This window comes from Magallana gigas, chromosome 3 (assembly GCF_963853765.1).
Source record: "Magallana gigas chromosome 3, xbMagGiga1.1, whole genome shotgun sequence".
Lineage (NCBI taxonomy): Eukaryota > Metazoa > Mollusca > Bivalvia > Ostreida > Ostreidae > Magallana > Magallana gigas.
In genome coordinates this window covers 29,229,645-29,249,919 of record NC_088855.1, presented here as the reverse complement: position 1 = coordinate 29,249,919, position 20,275 = coordinate 29,229,645, and the positions used below count along the sequence as shown (strand labels likewise).

The window sequence follows — 20,275 nt, the reverse complement described above, 5'->3', positions numbered from 1 at the left end:
TTTTCTCTCTCAAATCTCGCAGACGAATGTCATCAAGCTAACACAACAGTTCTTGCATTCTAAAGGTCGCTATTTCTAGTTAGATATCTTAGTTTAGTTCTATCCTTCATTACAATACATAATGATACGGGTAATACCATTTCAGGACTTCGTTGTGTGAATTAAGTTCTGGTCTTCATTTATAATACATGTACATGATGATACGGGTAACCATATTTGAGGACTTAACTGCGTAAATGTTCATTCTGACACATCGCCTCCATTTATCTCCTTCTTTTATAGGGTATATCACAGGATCTATGTCGGATTTCTTGACCACTCTAAGAAAAATCTGGTTTGATTTTTACCCACGTTCCTCTCATACTACTCACTTGGACACAAGTGGGTTCGAACACGTATTTGTTGGTGAAACCACTAGTACAAAAGTAGACGGTTTCCACAACTGGATTCAATATTATCTGGAAGAAAAACGAGGAAATCTCAACTATCTCGGTTTTGTGTATACGAAACAGGTACTCAAAATGAAAACTGTAGTATGTCTTATTATTGACGATTTATTATGCATGGCTGTAATAACGTATAAATAATTTGACCTAAAATGATGAAAAATTAGAGCATTGTGGAACCGTAAATCTTTTTTCCAAAATTTCAGTTTTCGTTGCATTCATGGGCATCCCTAGTTGACCAGTTTACATTCTCAACTTCTTTTTTTGAATTTTTTTTCCATCAACAGTTCACTAATTTTCAGATAATACTTTTTAGTGATGAATCAATGGATATTTTAAAAACTTTTAATTACACAGCCCAGTATTGTGGGGACCCACTTCCTATGGCACAACAAAATTAAGAGCCTGAGTTCATTCATCGTTGGCTCTAGCCCAGAGTTTGACCTCGCTATGTACACCGCCTGCTTTTTCGCGCGCCGAGACGTTGATTGCAGATTTTCAATGGCAGGACACAACATGGACATCAAAAGCTACACTGTCCCGTTTGGTACCTACCATGATCTTGTAGCCACGGCGTATATTAATTAATTTATTCACTATCTTTTTTAAAAATGTTTTATTAACCCTGTGTTGCATCTTTACTTTGGTTAAAATAAAAATTGGTGTATGTGTACATGAATTTCAATTTGTATTTAAAGTCTCTTTCAAATTTACTATGCAAACGTGTACTGAAAGATACAGCCAAACTTCGTTATCTCGAACTAGATGGGACTGTTTAAAAACTTCGAGATATTTAAGATATCGAGGGTAAAATACTTTAAAATAAGTGGTTGGGACATAAATTACATCGACATATTGAAGTTCAACTGTATTTAAAATTCTTTCATAATGTTGGTCCTAATTTGCAGGTCAACGTGTCAAGAAGTAGGTTTAATATATTTATTTCAAAAAGCATTGCAACACAATACATACTTAGTATATATCAAATGCCATTTAATTTAACAATATTTATGATAATAAAGTTTATCAGCACACAATCTCAAAGACAATATATTGTGTAAATAAATCATTTACAACACTGCTCCAAAGCCTTCTTTATGGTGGGATACTTAAACTGAAACCCCATTTCTAATGTTCTTTTTGGAATAACTTTCTGTCCCTCTAAGATAACCACAGATCGTTCGCTTCCAAATGCTAATTTCATCATTAGGCTAGGAGTAGGTAATATCGCTGGTCTGCCGAGTGCAGCCCCAAAAGCTTTTGCGAATTGTTCATTTGTGACGGATTCAGGGGCCACTGCATTCAACACACCCCTCACGTGGTCATTGAAAATGGAGAAATGAATTAATCCAGCGAGATCGCTTATATGTATCCATGGTAACCACTGTGTTCCTTTTCCGATGGGTCCGCCAAGTCCGAAGAAGAATTGCCAGTACTGGTTTTGTACCAGGCCACCATCTCGACCAAGAACCACCCCTAGTGATAAAGTAAACAGCTGTTTTAATGAACAACTGATGTGATAAGAAATGATACTAGAAACAAGAATTATTTTGTTTAGGTAATCAATGTGCTGATATTTGATAAAATGACATCAACCATTCACTGTTTTCAAATCTGACCCATGCCATGAAATCTTTTCAAAATACAATCATTTGCCATCAATATTGATTTTTTCGTTGAATTCAATCCAAATTTACCAGTACAGAGTTACATGTAATTGTATACAGTTCTGTAGCTATTTGTGTATATGTATTTATCACCAACTGCTGCGGAAATCGGTTAAGGGATTTCTATCTCTTAAATGCTTTAAAAATTAACTTTTGACCACTATTTGTTGTTTGGACCCTGACCTGATCTGAGGATGACCTGGCGACATCTTTCCTGTACGTCGTCATGGATTCTGGCCGCAAACTCCCAGTCCTTGACCAGATTAGACATGTAATCGTACGGCTTAACGGGTGAATCTTCCGTGTACTCTATCTCTGGGTCAGGCTTATAGATGGCTACAAAATACAGGAGAGAGTTTATTTACAGTTGGATTATCATTGGAATTACACAATCTTCAAAATTAAGATTCTTTTTCATTCCAAATGCATTATCATCTAAATTACACTATCAATAGAGATTCACAATTTTCTTTTTAAAGTGAAGATCTTCATTTTGAAAAATTTTTATCACCCTTAAATCAAATATGTATGAATATGACACTGAAGAACAAGCACTTTAACATTATCAGTGATTACCGGTATTTTTTGTAAGTTCACATACCTACTCCAGACATGTTTATAAATGCTTTAGGTGTACGTGGATTGGAATCACAATAATCAGCCAGAATTTTGGAGGTCTCTATGCGACTATTCTCTACATCCTCTTTGTAACTGGCACCAAATCTGTCAAACAAAATTAGAGACTTGTCACTGAGAATAAGTAAATAAGTTTTACCGGTAAATTGCACTGAAACAACCACAAAGTGGTTTGCCACATTTCAAATTTATGTGCTTTCCATATAACTTTTGTACATCGTTTCATGTATGAACAGTACCTTAATGCAAGGTCCAAGAGTCAAATGTACTTGTTTTACCGAAGACTCAAATCTTATCCCTTCCCAATTTTAAACGTACAAGTTATATGTAACATACTCAATAAAAGCTACCCTCCGATCCTCAGCAATGTTCAATACATTATCCAGAAATTTTTTTATTCGTACCATAAATCTGCCTTTTATATAGACAACTTTAATTAGTCTTCAAGTGTTAATATTATGCAAAGACATTCAACAAACTGCTTGGCTTAGTGGTTCCATGGAGACTTACTACCTAGAGATAAAGGGGTTTGAGCCACCGATGTATCGGTACAACCATCATTTTATCAATTTGATCTCAACTTGTATACGTTATTTATTCCATTATAATCATAGTGGTCAAAATTGCAATAACTTTGTAAAATGCAAGGATACCTTGAATTATTTCATAGTAATTTAATTCATCTGTAAATTTTGAAGGATAAATAACATTTTTATGATGAAATACCGTATAACGGGTATTTTCTGCGGCTTGAAATTTTTGCGGTTTAACCCCTAAAAAGTATCAAATTATATTTTGCGTTTTCAATTTCTGCGGTTACATTAGACTGCAAAAAAAAAAAAATACATATGTTTACCGGATTTGCCTTAGGGAATGTAAACTAGAGAACCAAACTTACACTATTGTAGTGTTTTTATTTCCGTATTAATACAAAATACTATTGTAAAATATTAGTATTCATACAAGCATGCAAATTCTTTTATAACTATTAAAATGACAAGATACAAATACTTCAGTAGATAACTCCATTTAAAAGGAGATCAGTTTCATGCACAATGTAATTATAATCAACGGACACTATACATATAGACACCCTTATGTTACACTCTTGGATTGATCTAGGGGATAAACTTGCCGATAACTGTCCGTTAGGATTTGGAAGAATACTTCCGTGCTTTACATATCTTAAAATGATTATCCAACTCTCAAATGTTTTACAAGTCTACTAAATACTGCTTGTGAACTTTTCTCAGATCATTTTTATTTCATACTCGACTAAACACACAGTCCTTATATCTGTTCAGCTATAACTGATACCGCACAGGTAACATGAGATAATTAGGCGTGAAATACGACGCAGAGCCCCCTAATAACGGACTGATCATGTTTGAAAATTATAGCTTGTATTTTAAATAGTGTCAAAATTAGTGATTTTTTTAAAAGAATATTTTGCAATTTGAATTTTTGCGGATTTTTCTTATCCGCAAAATACCACGGAAAATAAACAACCACAGAAAATACCCGTTCTACGGTAAATACTTAGAGGCTGAGGATCGGAGCACCTTAAGGTGAAATGGTCAAGGGGGGGGGAGGGGGGGTCAAAAATCAATTTCTGAGAGTTCAATTTCAAATAACAAGAAGTTTATAAATAGGTTAATGTAAAAAAAAATGTGGGTAAGTTAAACATTTTGTTAATTGATGATTATATAGCTACACTGATGATGGATGTCTTTTTACCTTTTAAATGGTTGAAGAATATTGTAACCACACAGATTGACGATAACATCAAGATCATTTGGAAATCCAACATCATTGACCTGTCTCTGAAAGTCAAAATACAATAAACTGTACAACTGATATATTTGTATTATTGTTTTTTTTAATGTTTATAAATATATCCAAAAACTTTAGTCTTTTTTTGATGTTTGAAAACTGAACGTGTAATGTGAAGTTTGTCTTAGCCTCGTATTGTGGCTGGTAATGTGAAGTTTGTCTTACCCTTGCAACGTAAAGTTTGCCTTACCCTTATAATGTGAAGTTTGTCTTACCCTTGTAATGTAAAGTTTGCCTTACCCATGTGATTTCCATGGCCTTCTTGTTGCGGGAGGGCTTGGTCCGCCTGTTGAGGTGAATGACCTGACATTCCGATTTGTATAGGTACTGGACCAGGTGTCGTCCAACAAATCCACTGGAACCAGCTTAAAAAAAGAAAACTCTCCGATGTTAAAACAACATTTCTCAAAGTATTGGGTATAAGAGTAATTAAGTTAATGACACATACATGTTGGTATAAGGTACTTATAATTGTACTCTGCATCAATCATTATCATTAACGTCTCTTGTGAAGATATAGAAAAACTTATATATGTGTAACAACACAAAATACATTAACCTTTATCTTACAATTGTGTTTCTTTTCAAGTAGGAAAATAAACATATTAAGGCCATCTTCAAAAGTTCAAACTCAGTCTAAGCCTTTCATTGTGGATTTCTTTTCAGTTGAGATTAATGAAAAATTCATTTTTAAAATTTATTTTGAAACTGTATTGCAGTCATGTGTGGATCTATAAGGGGAGGGGGTGTCAGGGCCCCTTTCCCTGAAAAATTCAAACTTATTTAATTTACTATTATATTAAGATAAATTCCCAAAAGAGGCCCCACTCTCTTCCACCAAACAATATTTTTCTCAGACCTCGCAACTTTTTTTTTATATGGAGATTTTTTTTAAACCAATTTTTAATTACCATATATAATTAAACTTCAAGATTGAAAAATACAAAAAAATTCCCTCTCTTCCTCCCTCCTGGGTCTAGAAACACCAAGGCGGCAATCCAAACAATCATTCTTTTAAGGATGGCCTAACTCTATTTCCAACATTTTACCAATAGGTAATAAAATGAAAACTATGCATGAATTCTTTCACATTTTTATTCCTCAACAATATTCACAATCCAAAAAAAAAAAATTAAGCACCATATATACCGGTAATCCATACTTGTAAACTCCTACATAACATTTCTGCAATAATTTACTAAGTTTTTTCACAGACAATCATTCTAAGAAAAATTCATTGATTTCCAACATCCCTTGATGTACTTGAACCTTATCATCCCTAAACTCAATAAAAGACTAGATGTTAGAGTATCTACACAAAAAAATAGATTGTCCATGTATAAGCAAAAAAGCAGTTCAATGCCACTTAATAAAAATAAAATATACTAACAAAGAAAATAATTGCACAATATAATCTGTTTAATAAAACACTGAGCTTTTTCAAACAATGGCAGTTCAAAAGTACACATAACTGAATCCTTTTTTACGGTTTCTCTTTGAGTGCAAACAAGTCAGCAAACTGCAGGAAATCACAAATTGAAGATGGCAATTCCTCTGATAATGTAGCAAAGACTTTGGGACCGGGCAGGCTCATAAATCGCCTTATACAAATCCTACAGGTATTCAGCAGACTCATTGGAGTATTCAAGGCGACTGTAAGATGACTGTCAATGAGAGAATACTCTAATGGGTCGAAGTGCTCTCTGTATCGGAGCAAGTTCTGCCTTAATGCACTGTCAACCTTCAGCCCTGCAAGCATGAAACATTTCAAGATCAAAAGTTTCATTTCAGTTGTGCAGCAAGACTTGATGACACATGCGTCAAGGGGAGAGAATCCATGTTTATTAGTACTGTTAACATTTGCACCAAATTTCAGCAGTAAAACCACTTTTTGAACATTTCCTTTCTGACAGGCATAATGCAGAGGTGTTTCTTGAGTTTTGCTCTTTACATTTGGATTAGCACCATGAGTCAGTAAGATTTCCACAATTTCAGGGCTAACCACTGGAGACATGCAAGCCTGATGCAGAGGCGTCAATTCAAACAGAGAGTAAGTTCTATTAATGTTGTTCTGATGGTCCATCAAAAGTTTCACCATATCAGGATTAGAAGTCAAAACAGCATCAGTCAAAAAATTCTCATTTTCAGACAAAAGCTCTTTGTCGATTAAATACTGAACAGCTTCCAGATTTTTGTTTTGAATAAGTAGCCTTACTGGGTGGATATTTTGCATGCCATCTGAATTATTTAAATCTGCTCCATTGTCAATTAAAAACTTGATGATGGACAAACTCCGTACATTCTTCTGTCTCGAGCATGCCAACGATAACGGAGACTTTCCATCCAAGTTCACACAGTTGATATCTGCCCCACTCTGAACTAAACACTCTACCACAGGCGGATTATTAAACTCGCAAGCAAAATGCAGGGCTTTCTCAAAATCGAATGTCTCTTGCTCCAAATTAGCACCAGCATCAAGCAGAAGTTCAACAATCTGAGCTGAATCTGCATGACAGTTCTCACAAGCAAAATGCAAAGCGGCTTTGTTTCGATGAACACACGTGCATGCAACGCTTGGCTTAGCCCCATTTTGCAACAGATATTCCACTATTTCGAGATTTCCCAGTTTTGCTGCTAAGCATAGAGGAGTCATTCGCTCTCCTCTGTTGATGGAGTCCAATGAAAACAAACGGTCTTCTTTGGACTCTGTGTCGTATATCTTTTTAAGAGACAACAAGTCTCTGTTGTGAATGGCAGTCATTAGCAGGTCAGAAGACATGATTGACTCCCTGAAAAAGGTAAATTTACCTATATAATAAAGTGTTTTTATTGATTCACTTGCTTACTGGAGATAAAAATATCAACAAAATGTTTTTTGCTCTAGGTAGCAAATTACTACGCGGCTTGCCAAGTGAAAGCATGGGAGTAAAGTTCTACAAGATACATGTACAGTAAAAAAATTATGGCAAAGTGCCAGGAACGGCTGATTTTGCTTCGTTATAAGTGTAACTTGTTATATCCATCAAGTTTACAACATGTTATAGTTACAGGGAATGAAAATCACTTCGCTGTATGCATTAATTCATAATAAGCATGTTCTCTATAACCATGTTTTACTGTAATGACACTATTTACATATAGCTTAAATTTATAAATGATACAAACATTATGACAAGAATTCTTCACAAGACTGAATATTATCTCTTCCCAAGTTCCCATTATGAGATTTAGTTATATTTCAAAATGCAACCAAAAAAAAAAAAAAAAAGCTTACCTTAATTCAAATCGTTTTCAAAATGTCTTCACTGAATGAGGTAAAATCGCAGTTTCTCCGGTAGAATTTACAAAATATCTACAACAAACAAGCTTAAGAATAGTCTGAAAAATCCATGAAATTCCCTACATGTACAACATACAAGTATAATGGGAAAACTCTTTCATTACTTATTCTTTGCTAATTAAGTTATTAGTCCCTCAATGATAAGTTTTTTTGGAGACAACAGAATTAATCATATTATAACATCATTTAAGGAAGTACCGGTAGTTTATAATTAATAAAAAGGTTGACCTTGATTCATTTTATTTTTCAGACTACCATAAGCATGTTTCATCTCAAAATAAAGTTGTTAAAACTTTACAAAAATTCATTGTTCAGGGAACATAAAGTATCTAGAATTATGTACATGTTCAATAAAGTAGACTTGAAAGACAATATTTACAAAACCATGCATGCACATATAATACTGTACATGTAATTTTTTAAACCAAAATATTTTACCTAAAGTATACATCTACTCAAAGAACAAAACTAGCTGAAATCCATAGCAAAATATATGCATTTAACAGATATTCATGACTGTCTAGTGAATTGAACAAGTTACAAATTCTCAATTGTGAAGTACGAGACATATAGACCTCTTCACGATAACTCCGGTACTGCTATCTTTCAGGGCATATTGATGGATATACTTTGCCTACGTTTTAGATAATAAAATGACATAAATAAAACAATTGACCTTACGTCATATTTCACCAAACTTTGTCATTTTTGCTCTGCAAAAGAACAGTACCTCGCAGAGGCCTGTTCAGCAGAGCGAGCTAGCACTCGCCAAATTTCCCCATACCTGCAACACAAATTTTGGTGAACGCTCATGAGCGCTCACTCTCCTGACCAGGCCTCAGTTACCGTGAAGGGGTCGATTCTTTAAGTTCATTATTTATAATCAGTCTTACTACAGATTCAACTATAATGTTAAATAAAAAAAACATGCATTTAAGATGTAATCATTGGATCTAGGGACATAGATAAAATGCATGTATATGTAGGCGTGTGATGTTCTGCATCTGATAGTCGGTGCTTGTTTGGCTGGTTGTATAAGTTTACATAATAAGTTAAATTGTTTCATAACCTTGATTTGCACGTAAAAGTCTATATTTATAAAAATACAATCGGGTGTGATTGGCGTGCTGAAAATTTTAAAACATGATCTTAAAAAGAAAGACAAGAAACATTTCTTACCAACAAGAACTTTTAAAGGTGCCATCAGATCAACCAGACAACCTCCACAACCGGTTATTTTCTATTTTAAACGCATGCGCAACACTACTTTCATTTTAACCCAAAACACTTTTGCCAATTAAAATGATAATTCAGTGAATATTTTCATTAGTTGTTTCACAAAAAACTTTTATTCTTGTATGAAAATTGTTTTTAATTAGCTCCCTCAGCACAAAGCTTAATTGTTGGCTTTTCTGAACACTGTTGCTTTTAAATAGGCAACATGTAAATTTGTCACTTTTAATCTTCCATACTTCTTCGACTCCCGGAAGTTTCGTCATTGTCAACCATAATAGACGAAAAGTGTAAACACCTTTCCATAGGGAAAGAAGATTTTAAGCTATTGTGTACCTTTTTCGACGAATTTCCCGATTTTGGTGGGTCATATAAAGCACTAAATATGCCGGTGATCTTACTGGAAAGGATACCGCTGCCGAGCCTTCAGACTTACACGTCTGTATCCGTCCTAGTTTTATCTGTTGCGTTGTACTATGCCTATCACACTGTCACCACAGTGGACATTAACTCTATACATGAACTGGATTTCGGAGATGGTGTCACAGTAGAACCAGTAGCAGACGACGAAGTCTTGAATGAGCATCATGATATGGTCAATATCAGCCTCCCCTATGACAGTGTGGGGTGGAACATGTTTCATATTCTGACCAGTGAGGTCTGGTGTGTATGGGTAGGTAACACATGTATTTATAGGTCAACAAATTCTTAGTTCAGAGGAACAATGAAAATGTATGAATATGAAGGTAATTTTATTTTAAAATTAGGGGGCACCTGCAAATCTGCACGGAGTCCATATAGCTTCAAACTATGTAATTTAAGTCAACAAACTCATTATTTAAAATAACAAAAGTGAGTAGGGACATATATGCTAATACATTAGTATATGCATCCCTGAAATGAGTGATGCCAGATATATTGGTACCGAAATCATGAAGCACCTGCAATTCTTAGCATATTACATGAAATCTCTAAATTTTAAAACTGATTTATTTATAACCATAATACAACATAGCTTAAATTAGCTACTATGAATTGATAAAGCTATAATTATTAGCTTGATTCAGCTATCAAAAGCTTGATTCAGCTATTTTGACAGAGATTATATGGAAGATGGGTCATGTCTGACCTTAACTGTACACATCATTGTGTGCTGCTTTGAGACGAAGACTCTGAGATTTGTCTGCGTCTATTAAGAGGCTGAATCTCTTTTGTTTACAGCACCTAAATGGAACATTTTTAAAAACATCTGAATGAATTGCAGAAAATATATTATGAGCTTTGAATATATCTTATTTTATCACTATTTTGTATAGCTCTATTAAGCTATACAATGTATGTAGGCCTATAGCTAGAATAAGATATTGTGTCTGAACTGTTCATACTCATCAGATATGCCCAAAGTCTAGTACTATACAACCTTTGTTCTCACTTGGATAACTTCCAAGGCTTCTATATGTAGCGGTATATAATTCTAATATAAAACTCAGGTTAAATTAATGCATTACAAACAATAACATTCTTATTTTAAGTTATGGTCACTAAGGTTGATGAACTTATATAAATCATGCAACCACTGTCCACATTAAATTCTATAGGTATGATATTCTATATATATTTATATATATATATATTATGAATATGATATTCTAGTAAATGAAGGCACTGGGATATGAATTGTTTAAAGAAGAACAACCATGCATTCTTCTTATTATTCACGATCATGACTCTGGTTCATTATTGGAGTGTCAAGTGTAATATAATATGCAGTGATAAATAAACACAGGCAGGTCTGATGCAGTTGAAGTAATATATCATAAAAAATACAGATAAAACCATAATAGCTACATGTAGCATGATGGTGTAGTTGAATTAAGTGACGAAAGTATTAACTTGTGGTATATTGCAATGAACAGATTTTACATGAATGTCAGATTTATTTGAATGTTGAATGTAGAGGTAGTATATGATGTACTTGGACATCTATACATCCTTGAGTATGTTATATAAATTTTAAATGTAGATTCTAATTCAATAGTGAAATCAAGGCTATTGGATAGGACAAAGTTTGAAAATATTGACACAGTTCATTAAGAGAAGAGGTGAATTACTCTCTTTTTATAAAAACTTGAAAATTCACTGTTCCATTTGACTATAATCCTGCAAAAAGAAAAACTGTCCAAAAGAAAAATATGATCCTTGGAAGTGCCATCCTTGACCATTGTCAAATTTGACTACAGAGGAACGAATATATGTATACATGTATATTTATATACTTATTTTCATGGCTACATTTTTAACACTAAGTTACATTTTATTTCTTATTTTCAAGATCCTGGTCAATTCGGCATATTGCTGTTTGATACTTCTTGGAAAAGCTATCCAGAAACTTGTGTTTGGGGAACTTAGAGTGTCAGAGGAACAGGTATGTATAAATGAATATTAAATAGTTAAAATATTATTGTTAAGTCTTTTAATCTGTAATTAAGAATTTTACTAATATATTCAAAAAGACATTTATATAATTGAAAATGTCTAATTAATACATGATGTTCACTTTGATTAGTGCTATGTAGACCTGCAGTTATTGTGTTATTTTAAGTGAAAAATCAATGCATTTTTACAACCAATGTTTCAAACTGAAAAAAGTCAAAATGCACAAATTATCCTCAACCATTCATCTTGCCTTCTTTTCTTTCTTTTTTTCTTTCAGCATTTGAGAGACAAGTTTTGGAACTTCCTGTTCTACAAATTTATATTCATTTTCGGAGTGATGAATGTTCAGACGCTGGAGGAGGTTGTATCTTGGGTCGCCTGGTTCACCATTCTTGGCTTCTTCACCCTTCTGACTCAGCTGTCCAAGGACAGATTTGAATATGTAAGTGGATAGTTGTACATATGTAAGTAAAAGATGCTTAAATACCAATTCTATTAATTTAAGAGAACTCCAGTGTTGTGTTGTTTTATGTTTGAACTGTAATTGTCACAACTTATTAAGTTCAAAAATATATATACTGTATATAGGGAAATATTTGCCCCCCATTTAATTTTTGCCTCTTTTGCCCTCGTCAGCAGGCAAATTTAAGACTAGGTGAATCTGATGTCTCCAATTATCTCTCTTAAAGCACAACTTTGTCTTGGCAAATTCAAAACCATTTGCAAGTGAAGAAGGGCAAAAATAACACAGGGTGAAAATAACCCTGTATAGTACATGTATAAGAAAGATGTTTAGCAACAACACTGGCTAAATTAAAGTTCTTATTAAATTGAAAAACAATTCAATTTATGTCCAAAAATTATACTTTTAATTCTCATGCTGATTTTGGGGGTATGATGAAATATGATGGTTTTGTTTTTACATATACAATTGTACTGTTGCAGCTATCCTTCTCCCCGATCGCAGCCCGAGGAGTCCATGTCAAACTTCTGTGCCTCTTGTTTGTAATCCTGCTGTGTAGCTTTGCCTTACTCTTCCTCAGTGGATATGTGGGCCTCCAGGCAGGCCCCACTATTTTTGCCTTCCTAGCTGCAGAGTGCCTTCTGTTGGGAATCAGGGCTCTGTATGTTGTTGTAAGGTATGTCTGATGAACTGACTTAAGTTCTGAGATAAGGTATAGTCCTTTCTAGATCATCCAGTAATTTATTTGATTCATGAAATGTTTTCCTAAAGTGATATTCAGATAATAATTATACATCCAAAATTTAGAATGGAAATTACCTGGTAAATTGATTTGTAAGCTAGTTAATCCATATTAAAGAATTTCTCAAATGAATAAGTACTCACTAACAGAATTGACATTTTGGCTGTAGATATGTAATCCATTTGTGGGATATGACAGTGTCCAGTGTTTGGGAGAACAAGTCTATGTACATCTACTACACAGAGCTGACCTTTGAACTGTCTGCTTTAGCTGTAGACTTTGCTCATCACCTCCACATGTTGGTAAGGCTAAGCTGACAGAATTTCTTATCAAAATTAATAGCCAATGCTAGTGGATATTGTGGTATTATTTGTGGCATACCATTTTTGGGAGTTGATTTTAATCAACTCTCCTATGCAGTTACTCTGGCAAACCGAAAGTGAAACAGTGTTTGGACCTAAGCACAAATCATCACCGCTGACAAGACGTAGATCTTGAAAATAATAGATAAATTCGGTGTACTGTATGCTGTACCATTGTTTTTCAAAAGAAAAGTATCTATAAATACTTGAAAATAGTCAGATTTTATATAGTACGAACAATTCAGTTGTTTTTTGTAGTTGGATGTATTCCTACGCTAGAGTTCAATACAGTCTCGTTCAACCCGACACTCGGCTGTCTCCGTAAATATGCGACAAACAAAGAGTCTCTCTTGGTAGACGGAGACTAATAGAGACAGCTGAGCGTCTGGTTGAACGAGACTAGAGGTCAATATTGCTTGGATCCAGACGTGTACAATTTTTAGAAACATTTCGATTACTGATACACAGTTTGATAGAATTAATTTTATTTTTAAATAGTACACAACATGATTCATGTGGGGTTTTCTCGAAATTCTTGTCGGAAAAGTTCGAGAATTCATATTATAAAAATTTGCATAACATATCGTTGATTTTAAAATTGATAATAATCAATAAAATCAACTCCCGACAGTACTTTAATTACAATTATGACCATGCATTTCCCCCAGCCACTTTATATATGATAAAGATGTATGGTATTGAAATGTCAGATACTGTGGAATCAACAAAGTTCGTGGGGGCCAATTCTTGTGGATTGCTGAAATTTTATAGGTTTGTGGGGACGTAATTTCGTATATTATCTTATACCTAAAAGAGGAAATGTACTTTACAACCCTAATTTATTGTTTCGTGGAGGATGTTAATTCATCAATGAGAGGTACCCATGAATTCTACAAAAAATTTAGCCACCATGAAATCTAATGATTCAACAGTATATTGTGATGTACAGTAAGGTTATCTGAGAGAAACTGATACAATAAAGAGAAAATAAGATATACCATATATACTTTTCCAGAAGATTCTTTCTAATTCTTTTTGAAGTGCAGATGATACTTTATATGTATATCATACTTAACTTTATCCGAGATACTGCCAACTTTATATTAAATCTAATCATTCCAAATATCAATTGATCTTTTCTACTTTCAGCTGTGGGGAAATATTTTTCTGAGTATGGCTAGCCTAGTAATCTGTATGCAGCTGAGGTACTTGTTCTATGAATTTAAGAGAAGAATCAACCGCCATAAGAACTACAGAAGAGTGGTCCAGAACATGGAAGCAAGGTATTTGCATTTCTTATTGTGGTAAAGGTAAATTAAGTGTGTCGTGAACCTGCAGTTTTAAGGGTTGTAAAAAAGACAGTTGGAATTTTAAAAATCCATTGTTTATAGCTTGTTTTTTTTTTGGGGGGGGGGGGGGTGTTATAATTTCAAAGTACTGTGGATATAAGCCACAATGAAATCTAATGATTCCACAGTATCAAATAATTCTTCATGTATATTAAAAGGCATTAAACTTCAACAAGTTATACTAGCGGAATGGTCCTTTTTTTAAAGATATGATAATTGATTTAAATCTGAATAATATTTGGGGGGTTATGAGAATTTCCACCATGTTCATGTGCAGTGAAAGTGTAAACGGAAATAATTTGTTCAGTTTTTTCTCATACTTATATTAAATTTATGTGAATGGACAAGAAACAGGCAAGATGATAGTGTACACATGGATTTTTTTTTTATAGACTGAATGCTTTAATAAGTTAATTAACATGATTGTTGGAAAATGATAATATTTATCATTAGGATACATTTCTCAACATTGGGAGCTGAGGATCTTGACAAGTAGAAAATTGCTCTTTACCCTTTTAAGAATTTCAAGAATTCCTTCCAGAAATTTTAGTTTTGTAAATAAATTCTGAACCTCATTTTTTGCTTCAATGGTCGAGAAAACTTGCTTTTTGCTTATCTTTATGTATTTACAATAACATCATTATCAAACAACCAAACTCAATCCACTCTTCGCCGTTTGGTGCTCAAATCGACTGCAAGGGATATCCACCTGGCTCTTTTTGTAGCCTCGAGTGATCTAGAGAAGCTGTATTCCTGGCTAAATCTCTGATTTTCATACACTATTCTAAATCAAACCATTGTAAACAAAGTTGTCATTAAGATATGCTAGTCTTAATCCAACTAACCAGTCCATGTCACCGAATGCAGATTGTCATGATATGAGTAGCGATAGAGATTTTTGTTATGAATACATGTATAGGCATTACAACACATTTCATGTACTTTTCAAGATTTCCTATGGCAACTAAGGAAGAACTACAGATTCACAATGACAACTGTGCTGTGTGCTGGGAAAGGATGGACTCTGCAAGAAAACTACCCTGTGGCCATTTTTTTCATAAGTATGTACTACTTAATTCTCAGTACCACCTATTTATCGCTGTAAACATATTATGTTAGACTGAGTACTTTATTTACCGGGTATGTAGTGTTTTAGCACTAAACCAAACACATGACTAAATGTGAATTATACATGTATATATGCACTATATACATATTTTAAATCTAACCTAACTTACCTTGAAAAATAAATTTCCACCAGGTTACATACACTCTCATAATATACTATTATAATAATATTTTAATTGTCCCCCGCCGCAACACGGAGCGGGGACATAGAAATGCCGGGCATCCGTCCGTTTGGTGTCCGTGTTTCTGTCCGTCAAATTCGAAAATCAGCATTGGTCGATACGTTTTGTTGGAGTTATGGGACATTGACCACAATAATGACTCCGTTTTATCCAAAAAGTGACCTTGTAAGCGCTCTCATGCCTACAAATTTTGACGGATTTACATGAAATTTATACCAAATGTTTATACCTCTAATACCTTGGTCAAGTTCCTATATCAGCCTTAGTCGATGCTTTTTGTTGGAGTTATGGGACTTTGACCACATTAATTACTTCATTATTATCTCAAAAATTGACCTTGAAAGTGCTTTCATGCCTACAAATTTTAAGATATTCATATAATTTATACCAAATGTTTTATGCTCACACAAAGACGAGCTGGAGGGGGCATATTGTTTTACTCCTTTCCGTCTGTAATTCAGTACAAACGTGCATCTGTTTGTCCATCTGTATACTGTTATATCGCGCTCAGCCCCATCATCGAATATATTGCTAGTTTATTAACATCTGAAGACATCAGAGAGATTGTAGTATTTTGGATATATTTGCGACAGGAAAAATAGAAAATAAAAATGGGTGGTGGGGGTAAAAAAAATGTTTCTCCCAATCTCCCCACACATTTAATTCTGGAACAGCCCAGAATGTTTAAAAATATTGCAATTTCATATACAGTATACTAGTATACTGCTTGACTGGCGGAAGACCCAGGAATTCTATTCTTGTTCTGATTGTTACGCCTCATTTGATTGGCTAAACAAACTCATATATATCGTATAACATAACTTGCCTACATCACAATAAGACGCACATGTGAAACATATTAATCCGCTTGACGTTACGTTTAAATTTTGTACAAATTTACATATTTTAACTAATTAATGGGCCTTATTGTCTAATTTAAATAATTATAAAATTTATAAATTTAATTTTCACCTATGTTATAACATAACATGGAACAGTTTACGCTTTTTTATAAACTGCTTCGCGGTTTATAACGCGTAAACTGCCCCAAGTTATGTTATATTGTATAACATAGGTAGAAATTAAATTCATTCCTTAAGTAATATGTGGACAGTTCATGTATTTTTAAGCCCCCCTTCGAAAAAGGGAGAGCATATTGCTTTGCTGTTGTCCATCTGTTTGTCAGTTGGTTGGTCTGTCAGTCAATCCACCATAGTGTCTGTTCATTTTCTTTGCAGAGGTTGCACATATTGAAATGAAATGTTTGATTTTGGTACGATCATGCAATTTTTGACAGAGTTATGCCCCTTGGACTTAGAAGAATTCCAATTATTTGCAGTTTCTATTCATTTTCTTTGCAGAAGTTGCACATATTGAAATGGAATTTAGTATACAGATTTATCAAAATAATATCTAGGTAAAGTTCGATTTTTGGTACAATTAAGCAAAAAGAGTTATGCCCACTGGACTTGGAAAAATTCTATCTTCATGCAGTTTCTGTTCATTTTCTTAGCAGAAGTTGCACATATTGAAATGAAATTTAGTATACACATTTACAATAATAATACCTAGGTCAAATTTGATTTTTGGTACAATCGTGCAATCTTTGACAGAGTTATGACCCTTAGACTTAGAAAAATTCCAATTATTTGCAATTTTCGTTCATTTTCTTCCTGGATATTTCAAGGATAAGTGTTTCACAAACATCTCTTATCTTATTTGAATTCATTTATGTGATATTCAAAATCAATGCATGTAGCAGACAAGTAAAATAACTCAAAAAAAGTTCATTTTGTTTATTTTTTGTCTACAGTATAAAACTTACTGAAGGAGTGCTTGTAAGATCAGATATTTTTGTTATGTTATAAAATTTTGTTCATTAGTAAAAAGTTAGCCTCCTTAATTAAAATTAATCCAGTAATGCATGGTGCATGGTAAAACTAGTGAAAATCAGAAACTGTTGGCATATAACAAATAAGGGAGTCAACATTTGCATTATTTGAAATGTTAGAATAAATGTATGCAAAAATTCTGGTTTTCCTTATCTGCCTCACTCTAGGTTAGACAATGACAATACAGGTATTTGCTGAGAGTATGATTCTTTTGTAATAAAACTACATATTAACATTTTTCATTTTTAATGGCTCAATAAATTGATGATCTCCAATTATAAGTACAATGTACACTTGTATATGATGTTTTATGAGGCTTCATTTCTGATAAAGAGTTTCAATGTTTGACCTTTAAATGTTAGATTTGTTTATTGCTCCAAGCCATCGATCAGCATCTTAGAAAATTTATACCATCTAAACAGCATCAGCAACATTTTGAATCTAATGTATTAATAAGTTTTCAGCATATACCTACAAGCTTACGACAACTATAGAACCAATTATACTTTTACTCATGCAAAAACTGGCCCTGGTACCATAAAGCTTAGATGAGCTCACTTTTGATCTCTCACTTTTCCACTGTATAGTCCTTTTGTATAAATGAGACTTGGATCAAAAGTAAGCCTGTCTGAGTTATATGACCCCTGGGCCAGATACCAGCATGGTTGCGCTAGAGTTTTCCAACAACTCACGAAAATCTCTTGTCACTTGATCTGTACGTAACTTTAATACTTTATCAATCTAATGTATCTAAAATATAGGTGAATTTATACATAATGTTGGTGAGACGGTATATCTGATTGACTTTAACAATATTTCTCCCCATAAGTGATCACAGGTGTTCACATTTCAGAAATGCACTAAGTTTCCTAAATCAGCAACAGAGCTGTCAAAAGTGTCCTTCATAATCAGAAAGTTAATCTGGGAATAAATGCACAACTGACCTGGGAGTAGGCTTGCATATCTCACATGATACATACATGACTTGGTGGTGAAAGAGAATCTAATTTAGTGATGCAGGTTTGATACTAATAAACATACATAAGGTCGCATGAAACATGCAGGTTTGTAAGTAATTTACAACAGCAGGAGTCACTTGATAAGGTGGTATTAAATACACCTGCATATATGATAGCATAGAGACTTTTGCTATGCATTAAAATTCTGAATTGATTTAAAACATCACGATTTATCAAGGTCACAGTGTAGCTATCTGATTACAGTCAACTGATTGACTAGTGGTTCCAATTATTGGTCCGAGTAATATTGCACAATTGTTTGTCATTTCACATCAATTTGAGAATCTTCTTCATTAAAAGACATCACTAGATCCAGAGAATGACTCCAAGTTAGGTTTTGGCTTGGTGCTCAAAGCATGTTGTTACATGACCTTGTTTTACAAGGATTCTTCTGAAAGACCTACCATTTTAAATCTAATCCTGATTGCTCATGACAGCAACATTTGTTACCATCTAATTTGGAATATCAAGTTTTTTTCTGCGAGGATCAACTTAGGATGAGATTGCACTGTTTGCACATGTTCATTGACCTGAAGCCTGTCTTGATTTCACATACAACCATGTTTGATTTGTGTTTGAAAAATTCCTAATATATAAGTATGGACATTTTGCAAAATGATATGAAACTATCATAATAAAGAAATTTCAAAGTAAAATTTTCTAATATTTAAAAATCTTGATGATTAAACCAAATACAAGTAATTCACCACAGAACTTTGAATTTAAGAGGGCTGGATGGTCTTGGTCATTTTTAGACCATAAAAATCTCCATGAAAAGGAGAGCTTTGTATGAATATATTGGAAATACTGTTGAATCATTAGATTTTGTGGTGGCTCAATTTTTGTGGACTTCATGGCTACCTCTCTACAATGAATATTTACATTCAGTGTATATATTTCCCCTTGTATTTGAATTGGAAATCTGCAACTTTCAATTTCCTTTGAAGACTTAGTTTATTAATGCACAATGAGCACAAATATAAATGTCATCACGCATTTTGAGTATATTCATTATTCACGATTAAATGAAACGTCCAAAATTACATAGCCAATTTGATATGTACTTAAGAAAATTAATCATTAAATCATATCTACTCTTTGATAAAAAAAGATTTTTCTCTACAAAGTTTCTTGCACTATAATTTTAGTCGTGGAAGCAAACTAAAAACATGCAAATATGGCTGCTCCATGTGTTTCAATTCCCTGACTAAGAGCGTTTATAATGGCTTTAAAGTAACGTACGATACATACATGTAAATACTTTATCCAAATAAACAACAATACAAATACAAATGTAAGAATTGAATGCTTATTTTTAGATGTTGTTGGTTCTATAACACACCAAGGCTGTGCAGACAAATTATCATACTTACCGCACTAACGCACTGTATTTTATTTTTCTGCTCAACCATGGTGTATCATAGGACCGACAACATCCAAAAATGAGGATTCAAGCTTAAATTCACATTCTCCACTAATTAATAAATTAGGGTTATAAAGTCATATTCCGTTTGTAGGTGTAAGAAAATATATGAAATTATGTCCTC

The 20,275-nt window shown here is 33.5% G+C and overlaps 2 protein-coding genes across 4 annotated transcripts in view; one reads left to right on the top strand and one right to left on the bottom strand.

The window, feature by feature from the left end:
- Positions 1–1,370: 1,370 nt before the first annotated feature.
- Positions 1,371–9,365, bottom strand: LOC105329659 (epimerase family protein SDR39U1). Of its 3 annotated transcripts, XM_066079165.1 has the most exons (7): positions 9,102–9,170; positions 7,857–7,934; positions 4,823–4,947; positions 4,487–4,572; positions 2,715–2,836; positions 2,297–2,449; positions 1,371–1,922 (listed from the first exon to the last, which is right to left on the bottom strand). In XM_066079165.1, the coding sequence occupies exons 3-7, from the start codon at positions 4,835–4,837 to the stop codon at positions 1,513–1,515; spliced, it is 786 nt and encodes a 261-aa protein (XP_065935237.1). In that variant the 5' UTR covers positions 4,838–4,947; positions 7,857–7,934; positions 9,102–9,170; the 3' UTR covers positions 1,371–1,512. The 3 variants fall into 3 exon arrangements, with proteins under 3 accessions (XP_065935237.1, XP_065935236.1, XP_011429294.3); XM_066079164.1 differs by lacking the exon at positions 7,857–7,934 and having other exon boundaries at positions 9,102–9,365; XM_011430992.4 differs by lacking the exons at positions 1,371–1,922; positions 2,297–2,449; positions 2,715–2,836; positions 4,487–4,572; positions 4,823–4,947 and adding an exon at positions 6,034–7,371 and having other exon boundaries at positions 9,102–9,225.
- Positions 9,366–9,407: 42 nt separating this feature from the next.
- The window catches only part of LOC105329658 (E3 ubiquitin-protein ligase AMFR), a 36,004-nt gene continuing 25,136 nt past the window's right edge, over positions 9,408–20,275 (top strand). The window contains exons 1-7 of the mRNA XM_011430991.4: positions 9,408–9,828; positions 11,488–11,580; positions 11,869–12,033; positions 12,537–12,730; positions 12,966–13,098; positions 14,308–14,441; positions 15,458–15,568. Of these exons, the coding sequence (XP_011429293.3) occupies positions 9,541–9,828; positions 11,488–11,580; positions 11,869–12,033; positions 12,537–12,730; positions 12,966–13,098; positions 14,308–14,441; positions 15,458–15,568 (1,118 nt within the window). The 5' untranslated portion in view covers positions 9,408–9,540. The remainder of the gene's footprint in view (positions 9,829–11,487; positions 11,581–11,868; positions 12,034–12,536; positions 12,731–12,965; positions 13,099–14,307; positions 14,442–15,457; positions 15,569–20,275) is intronic.